At 35.4% G+C, this 9813-nt stretch overlaps 1 protein-coding gene across 4 annotated transcripts; it reads right to left on the reverse strand.

The window, feature by feature from the left end:
* Nucleotides 1-1828: 1828 nt before the first annotated feature.
* LOC126631932 (uncharacterized protein At5g08430-like) lies at nucleotides 1829-9004 on the reverse strand. Of its 4 annotated transcripts, none has more exons than XM_050302142.1 (10): nucleotides 8743-9004; nucleotides 8335-8521; nucleotides 7025-7104; nucleotides 5955-6142; nucleotides 3903-4719; nucleotides 3518-3624; nucleotides 3100-3159; nucleotides 2791-2841; nucleotides 2533-2603; nucleotides 1829-2133 (listed from the first exon to the last, which is right to left on the reverse strand). In XM_050302142.1, exons 2-10 carry the CDS (start codon nucleotides 8487-8489, stop codon nucleotides 1989-1991), a joined length of 1674 nt encoding a protein of 557 aa, XP_050158099.1. In that variant the 5' UTR covers nucleotides 8490-8521; nucleotides 8743-9004; the 3' UTR covers nucleotides 1829-1988. The 4 variants fall into 4 exon arrangements, with proteins under 4 accessions (XP_050158099.1, XP_050158098.1, XP_050158100.1 ...); XM_050302141.1 differs by having other exon boundaries at nucleotides 8737-9004; XM_050302143.1 differs by lacking the exon at nucleotides 8335-8521 and having other exon boundaries at nucleotides 8737-9003.
* Nucleotides 9005-9813: the final 809 nt, after the last annotated feature.

The following is a 9813-nucleotide window of genomic DNA, read 5'->3' on the forward strand; positions in this document are numbered from 1 at the left end:
CCTAAATTTACAACTAATACTACCCTCATAGACTCAATTCAATATGCAACTTTATACACCCATGTTTTCACATTAGAAGCTATCCGGATCAGTCTCATGAAGATCCATGTTAATTAAATCCATTAATCTAATTAAACACAGTTGTCATGAGATGAGACTATGAGAGTCAAACCAAATTAATCAAACCCTAGTTAGTTTAACAAATGCATGCATATTTTGCAAGCTCACTTGCAGTACTGGGAATAACAGCTAGCAAGCATGCACGGAAATTAGAAACTGAGAAATGGAAACTTGTTTAGAATATATAAAATAAAATAATAATAAGATCAAAGGACTAATTATAAACACTCAATAGTGCACAAACAAAATGAAACAAAGTGCAATGATTATCATGTTCTCACATGTTTGCAGTGCACCTACATAGCAAGCCTACTAATTAAACATGAGTAACATCTGAACATGTTAATTAAAGAATTAAAAGAACTTTAATTATTTAATTAAAATGGATAGTTAAAATTGAAGAAAAATACTTGATTTAGAACTAGGTGTTGATCTTGATCATCTGCTGCTTGTTGTTTTGGCAGTAGTAGTAGCAGAAGTAAAAGCAGGTGATGAGTAGCGTTGGAGATGGTGATGGTGGTGGTGGGGTTGGTGGATGGTGGTGGTGGTAGTGATCATGACGATGATAAAGGTCTATGAGAGCGTCTTAGGATTTTTGCCAGGAAAGAACGTAAGAGAAAGATTATGTGATGGTTAGGGCTTATTGATAAATTTTATTTTTATTGTTAATTTCATCTTGGACTTAATGGTAATTATGCAATAGGATAGTAAAGATATTTCATATTTAAAGTATAAGTTGAGTGTAGAAATAATTTATATGGGTTCAAATAAAATTTCTCAAATTTAAACTTATCTAACAATAATAAATGAATGAGATGGTGAGCATTAAATATATTGAATAAAATAACAAAGAAGAAAGAACCTGCTTAGTGAGTCAGTAATTTGTAACGCATGCATACCTTGGGAATCCAGATATACATCCGGCCGTTTGGTTTGCCAATTCGAGGCTGCAGTTACATTCACACTCTCTATGCGGTGGCACCAGCACACCCCCAGGGCATATCATTGTAGCTCTATGATGATTTCATTGAAGCAATATTGGATCTGATAACATCACAAAACTCTTATATTGTTATCATTTTTCAGCTTAGATAACACCAATGCATATACACTTGTAATATAAGATTTACCTAATCACTTTTAACATTCAAATAAAATAGTTGTTGCTACTTAATATTACGGTCTAATGGTATTCCTCTTCACTTGTAAGTAAGAGGTCTTAGGTTCGATTCTTGCCAAAAACGAATTTGAATCATATTATTGCTAGCTAATTGTGAAGCTAAGCACACCCCCTCTTCTTTAGTGTAGACTCACACTCGATTTTAGGGTTTTCGTGCGATCACGCTTCTCTAATTCCCTCCCCCTTTTCTTACTTCCATTCTACAGTTGATTACCTAACATTCTTGTTCCTTCTTAAACTCTTCTAGTTACCACGTTAGGTTGGGGTGTTACAAGGCGACTACCTTCTAGTGTGAGTCTAGTAAGTTGACGCTGCATCGATCCCTCTTTTGCATTTGTTCGACTAATACATAGTGGATTGTTTTCTAACTGAGAAATAATACTTAACACTTCACACAATCGCCTTTGGCAAAGAGGAACCACAGATTTGATCTTTGTTTTAGCTTCTTGACAAGAAAATGAGAAACATAAAATACAAACATATCAATACAGTACCTTTTAACACATGTCTTAAACTGCAAACATAGTCGATTTGCTGGCCATGTCTTAAACTGCAATGAAAGCGGTTTTATTCTAAGCTTAAAAGGACAAACGACATACAGACTAGAAAACTAACAACGCCACATTGCAGCCCTTTTAACACAGCAGTCGCATTTCAATATGCTGGTCGAGACTAGTGAGGAAACACTTCATTGATTATCAGCTTTTACGGCATCCACAAGACCGGATTCAGCCTCTAAAACCTCTGCAGTGACCTTTGGCACCTCCTTTAGTAGACCAACTTGAACAGAGGGTTGCTTTAGCATCTCTCTCTTCTCCATAAGTTCCCACAGCGTTGAACATAAAGCTGGTTAAGGTCCTCTGTCGTTCAATGAGACAGTGGCATAACACAAATGTAGGTTGACAGAGGCTCAAGCACTTGTGCGTGTTTGTGTTTGTGTGCGCATGGAGTAAAAGTGATGCATGAAGAACCAAAACCAGATATTTCCAAGAAAATATTATCAATATACTAGAAAATTTGGCATCTCGTTCGACCACTGCTTTTGACTAGATGCCATTCATGGTTGAAAACTGGGCTCTGAGGTGTAACTTTCCTTGAGAGTAAAAAGTTAAAAACAAAAAACTGCAAACCAATGGAAGGACTTTCACCTATTAAAAAACAAACTTGGATTAATGCACTCAAAGCTATGAAAATTTAACTACGGAAGTTTTGTATAGACTATGGAAGGATATTCTCTTCTCCGTCCTTTCTCGTTTGCTCGATCAATGCAGTTTTGTAATCTGACCAACTCTCTCTCAATCCACTGATAACAATACGTCAATTTAAATCAGAAAAATGAAGAGCAAGCAATTTGCCTCCATGGCAGTGTACTAGTCCTATTCAGATAAACTCGATATGACAAAAGCTTTCACATTTTGTTATAGAGTGGGGGCATAGGGGGAATAGGAAACAGATTTAAGAAATTAATGCCATAAAGTAGAACTACTTACATGCTTAGTTATATCCTCATGCAGAAGCCTTGCCTTCTGTTCAAGCTCGGCCTGTCGAACAATAAATTATGGTTAAAGGTTGAAAAACCATCGTTCACAAAAGATAGATATACATATGTATATAATGCACTAAACGAACTTTCATGACATTCGATTTTTAAATATACATAGTGGTCCATATGAATACAGATCTTCATGCTGAGCCACACAAACCTATTGCCACAAACCAGAAAGAAGATAATTAAACTGAAAAACAAAGAAAACTTGTTATCCTAACTAGACAGATTCAAGAAGGGAACTTAAACTTACAACTGTAGGTTTCCTTAGCAGGCCATTTGCCACATTTTCCTGCAACTCCTTACATTCGTCCTGCAAGTAGCACATATTATTATCAAAGCAACAAACCGATCTGTGTATTTCCAGAATTGTGAATAACAAAATATTTATAGCTTAAATGTTGGACAAGACAAAAAGTTAAGTTTCTCAGTTATCAAATGTGCATATGAAGTACCAAATGTTCAATACATTGATGCTTGAAATCTTAGATCTCTATATAACTAAAAGGGATTGATAGAAATTGGTCTCTGCATCCAAGTCGTACTCCTCCCCCTCAAAACATGTAAGGTTGAGGGTTTGATTAATAGGAGTGGAGAGCTCTCCAATTACTAAACCTTCTGAGGAAATTATGTTACGTATACAGAAAACTGATTAGTTCTTGGTCAATTACCTCAGTGAAGTCTGAATCTGCCAGCTTAGAAATGGGAATATCTCTATTGGAAACTTGCAGGAGAATTTCACCACCCATTCCATCAGCTGTTGAGCCTTTCTTTATGCCTGCGAGGATATAAAAGAAAAAAACTTGAATAAATCAAGGAATTTCAGCACCTTAAAAGCCCGTGGAGAAAATAAGAGCATTCCCATCAACATAGCACCACCGTAACGTTTGAAGATCAATCTTACATTGTATGCCGATGAGGGACATATCCAATCATTGATGCATCAGCATGTTACATATATATTGAATCGAAACAAATCAGACTACAAGGCTAACATTTTTGCCAATCTGACATTATTAACACAATAACAGATTATACATTTCCAACAAACAATACCTTCAACTTGTAAAAGTTGGTGAGAATTTGTCAGACGAAGCCTGGCATCATTTTTAACTCTCACAAAAGTTCCCAGTAGCTTGCTTTCAGAGTTTTCAGGCTGCTTCAAGAACTCCTCCACTAAACTCCTCCTTAAGTAGACAAGCTTGATATTTTCAGGAACTATGGATGCAAAACAACTTTTCTGGATGCTAGGACTCGCTTCCTTTTCAATAGATGCTACACCTGAGCTCTCTCTTCGCTTCTTGCTTGCTATCACTGTATATTTCTTCTTGTCTTCCAGCTCACTATCATCTTCATCTGATATAACCAAGTTCTCGGTCATATGTTCCTCCAAAAGACCATATATTTTTATCCTATCCAGGGACTTCTTTCGGAAAATAGAATAAAGCTTCTCATCACATATAACCTTTTTCTTCTTTATTGGATCAAAAAGGTTTCTCTCTTTGATATAATCATAGATGATTGAATCCACATCATACTGCGATAACTTGTTGGTTGTATCTATACCAATAGATCGCAGGAACTCAATAAGAGCTTTGGATGCCCATCCGATATACTCTCGCGCCTTCCTTTTTCCCATCGGTCTCTGAAATTCCGTTTCCGAAGTGTCACTATCAGATATCAGGTCAATAGCTTCTTCAGTCTCACCAGCTTTTACAGAACCAAACCTGCATGTTTTATTTACTCCCCTCTTTAACAGTAAATCTGCGGAATAGACATCATCTAAAGTCAAACCTTCGTTTTCCCTTATGATTTCCCAATATTCTTTAAATAGGCACTCAAATGTATCTCGATCCTTCAAGTCTATTTTTTCCTGAAATTCAACAACCATACAACCAAAAACGGAAGCATAGATAATTAACTATATGATAGATGGACATATAATCAAGAGACTGAAACTTAAATAAGGGAGATGAATATATGTTTTCTGCGGTTTTTAGGCTTTTAGCTCAATGCCTGCCATTACTTCATACATAACGTATATCATGTTCAAGTACAACAAATCATAAGGATCTACCATTTGAATTAACTACAGAACAGTCACAGATCCTAACATCGGAAGAAAAAATTCTAATGATGTGAAAGAAAAGTTCAGATCAGACAAAATCTATACCTTTGATGTGAAACAAGAAGTTCCGATCAGGCGAAATTGTACCTTGGTTTACAAAGAAGTAAAAACTCGATGAGCCTTCCAGATGAATTGCAGAGAAGCGTTCTCCCCTTTCACTCTGTGAACTACGATGAGAGAAAAAAATATACCATCCTTTCAGATTCCACAAGAAAAGGACAGGTTTTTGTAGTCAGAGAATTTACCTTCTTTATTGTAACGCATGAACATCACATTTATTGTCTGACTTCATGCCACATGTATTACATGCCGTATAGATACACGCCAAAATGTGATTAACTCTATACTGCTTTCCCTTTTCCTTTTTTAAATATTTACCAAGTGTAAACCGTGTATCAGAGCTTCAGATAAGAACAGCGAAAATAAAATCAATTCCTATTCTGTTTCTTCCCCTTTTAGTTTAGCTGTTCTCATCTGAAGCTCACAAGGATACATGATGTATACTTGGTAAATAATAAAACAAGAAACAGGAAAAGTGAAAGCTATTAATCAGAATGTGAATTATACAGCAAGTAATACATGTGGAATGAATTCAGACAATAAACATGATGTCCATGCGTTACAAATTACGATACTGAAAGTAAACCTTAGAGAAAGACCAAAAACCTCTATCATTTTCTTGTGCAATCTGAAACTGCTGTAAATTTTTTCCCATCAGAGGTGTTCCCAGAGAGCTAGAGGACAGTATTGGCTTGTCTGCAATTTCAAGAAAGCATCTATCTCGGTGGTAAATGACAATAATGTAATTTCTAAAACAATATAACCTTCCACATAAATCTTGACATAACCCAAACAAAGATACAACATTATAGAACTACATACTAGAATTTCCGGCAAACAGAATAATTAATAACAGATGGAAACATAAACTTGGAGATTTTTGAACTAGTTAATTAACAAAGTGAGATTAATTATCTTACTCCATTTAAACCATATTCTGAGTTTTGCTCTGCCAGTAGAATAAGCTCCAAACACTCCTTGCAAAACCCTTTCTTCCCTCTAACTTGTGTAAACTTAGAACCGCTTAAGCAATGTCGACATGCTGAATTTGGACAACAGAAGCAGTAAAACTTTGGGGTACCAAGGCACAATGCACAAGAATGCATCCCTGAAAAATAAAATTGCATCATCTTTCAAACTTCAAGACACAAATTCTCCCAAGTATTGCAAATATGAAGATAAAAATATTTTTATGGAAGTGCTTAATCATGTGCATTTCTGTGACCGTAAATTTTCAGAAATAAAAAATACATTTATACCATTCTAAATGTTAAGAACTCTTTCAAAGATATAGTACCATGTATACCGATCATGATCAGATATCCAAATGAAAAGATCGTAAATACTATGGATATGTACACTTGTGAAGTAGATGAACAGCTAGGACATTCAAATTAAAAGACGGACAAGAATTTCTTGCATACAGAAGCCTTCTTATGGGGGACTTCGGAAAACAAGCACTAATGAGTGTATGGTGGCCGTTTGGCTAGCTAATTATGCTATTGTATGTTAATTAAAGGCCACACAGAGGGCCTGAAATTTCAACTCTGAACACTAGTTTGAAGTTGGGGTCAGTGCCATTTACTCTGCTTCAAGAAGCTTCTCTTCGATTCTACGGATTTGGGTAGGAACAACAAAAGTTTGGCTGCTGAAGCCCTTTATGTGGTTCAACACTTGAACAGAAAAGCTTCATGGTTCTGCTAATGAAGAGCATCCTAAAGAATTGAGTGTGCAATCGAATTCCTTTAGTTCTATCCATACATGTTACATCAAAATCTGTCTTTTACCCACATCCCACTCTGCACCCCAAAACTGATAAAGACAAAGAAAGGGACTCATGAATTTTACGAGTTGGTTTGGAACGAAACAAAATGAAAGACAAAACAGTCAGAAGCATCACACGAGCATTTTTTAACATGATGCATGCATAATGCAATGATTTCAATTGAAACACTTATGTATCCTCATTGATAAATGTGAAGTTTCTTACTACAAATCCAGCGCTTTCCAGCCCCAGCGAAGGATTTCTTTTTGCCCACGCATCGAGCATGATATACTTTTAAGCAGCCCCTGAAATGAGTCAGGTTGTTAATAATATAGAAGTATAGAGACATCCTACGTCTAGGCAAAGAAATAAATCATTGAAGAAATGCGAGAAGGAACCAAAATGTACAGGTTGAGGATCGATAGAAGATGAAATGTCTTTGCTTTAGATCAACGTAAAACTCAAGAAAAATGGAGAAAGGAGTTTGTGAATTGACTTGTCATGAGAACATTCTAGCATCGAAATCACACACACACACAAGCAAATGCTCTCTTCTTTCTCAATTATTAACACGTTATCAAATAATCAGCAAGACAATCGATTAAGTTAAAGCATGTTTGAATATAGTTTTTAATTCAAATTCTAACAACAATAAATGCAACGGAAATAGTATCTTTATCTATCTGTGATGATCGTTTGCCAAATATTTGGCACGTAATAATCAGAACCACACATTTGGACTTGATTTCACCTATCGATGTTTCATATTTGACAGTTTGGGACCAGAAAGAGAACATTTCCATATAAAATACAAGTTTATTTTCCCTGGTAAAGAACTCCATTACATATGAAGAGGTTGTTGATTAGGTTGTTTGGATGATCCTCTCTCAATATCTTCTTGAAAGGGAATGTTGTACTGTTAAGTTGAAAGTGATATTCAAGTCAATAGGATGGTACAACACAAAGCCATCACTATGTTTTGTTGGGTTTTTTTATCTATTTACTTATTTATTGTGTCTAACGGAACAATATTCTAAACTACTCTAATTCTCAAACGGGGAGAATTCGAATTGGGTGGCCTAACCAACATCTGTACGCATGTGCACACACCTATATATATGTATAGAAATTACTCTGATTTTCAAGCGAGGGAAATTCAAACTTGGGTGGCCTAAGTACGTCTACACGCATGTGCACACACCTATATATATGTATAGAAATTACTCTGATTTTCAAGTGAGGGAAATTCAAACTTGGGTGGCCTAAGTACGTCTACACACGTGTGCACACACCTATATATATGTATAGAAATTACTCTGATTTTCAAGCGAGGGAAATTCAAACTTGGGTGGCCTAAGTACGTCTACACGCGGGCACGAACGCACCTTTATCGAAATTGAAATGTCTCTGATTTTTAAGCGAGGGAAATTCAAATTTGGGTGGCCTAACCAAACGTGCGCGCAAACACACACATATATATATACATTGAAACTCAATGAGGAAAAGTAAAAGGGAAGGGAGAGTAAAGAACTAACGGGTAGTCGCATAACATGAGGTCTCCACCATCTTTGCAAACGAAGCACCAATCTTCTTCCGCATCTTCCTCCTCCTCCTCCTCCTCCTCCTCCTCCTCCTCCTCCTTGTTTGTTATCTTCTCTTCTTCTTCCTCCTTGCTCTTCTGCCTCTTCATCCTTCCCTTCTATCTCTCTAATTATCTAGTCTCTACACACAAAATCCCCCCAAAAACACCATCAAAACCAAATAAATTACTGCTTAACAAGCTCACATGAATAAAATCCAATCCTACCTTTTGCTTTCAACGTTTGAAACCAAAAAATTAAAAGGCATATACATACATACATATAGAGAGAGATACATAGATACATGCAGAAACACAAAGGTGAGGATAGAGAGAGAGAGAGAGAGTAACTGTATACCAGTACCATGCAATGAATCTATGTTCCTGCAGAATCCCCAGTGAAGGAAGGAAGAAATCAACAATAACACAGAGCTGCTTGGAGTTTTTTTGGAAAAAAATCTGGGTACAACTCAAACTAGTTTTTTTTTTTTTTTTACTACCTATTATATCCCCTTCTTACCGATAAAACAAACAAGCAAAAAAGAAAAAAATTGGTGCACTCTTGCTGGACACGAAACGGAGGTTGTATATTCCAACAAAACGAAAAAATAAGAAACGGAAATTGTTGAGAATCCCAAAAAGGAAAGAGATTCTTTCCGGATCTTTGAAATTTTATTTAAAGGTCTATCTGTTTTGATTTTTTAAAAATTATAATAATTTTTTATCATTGAATAAAATATCAAAAGTCCTGATCACTTAATTCGATGACTTTGTAGAAAAAATCTGGAAATGATCTATTTCCCCCAATAAGTACCCCTTTAGTCTTTGGTTGGAGAAATTTTTCCAAAATACTTGAGGTAGAAGTTGATACTTTACACGTTATAAGTGTAGAGATGTACCAACTTGTATCAGATTAATCGAAAAATTTCTCCTATTGATTGGGATATGGAGTTTAATTTTTATCTATTAATATTTTTCAATTCAATTTAATAATTAAAAATTCATAATAGTATGTAAAATGTAAAAATGAATATCTACTTTAAAAAGTTTGTGATTTGACATTCTTTGCTCTTCCCAAAGTGCATGTCTCTTCAGTCTTCAACCAATTTTTTCTAAATCCAATCTTATTCGGATTGTCTGTCTTGTCCAGTCCCCTATCCATTCAATATTTCCTTTCCAATGCACCCACTGCATTCCCACAGGAGGTTCCTTGATTTTATGAGATATTCTGAATGTTTTATGTTTTAAATATTTTGATTATTATATTTCAGAAATCCGTATCTCAATTACAACTACGAAACCGAATTAACTTGCTCCTCAATAGATGAGAAGGAATTCCTCTTCAATTCACTTTGTATAATTTATGGAACTTTGAGTTTATAATTAGAATCGTTGATATTATAAATCACTTTATCATGATCATTTATGCAAAAAA

The sequence above is a fragment of the Malus sylvestris genome, chromosome 8 (assembly GCF_916048215.2).
Source record: "Malus sylvestris chromosome 8, drMalSylv7.2, whole genome shotgun sequence".
Classification (NCBI taxonomy): domain Eukaryota; kingdom Viridiplantae; phylum Streptophyta; class Magnoliopsida; order Rosales; family Rosaceae; genus Malus; species Malus sylvestris.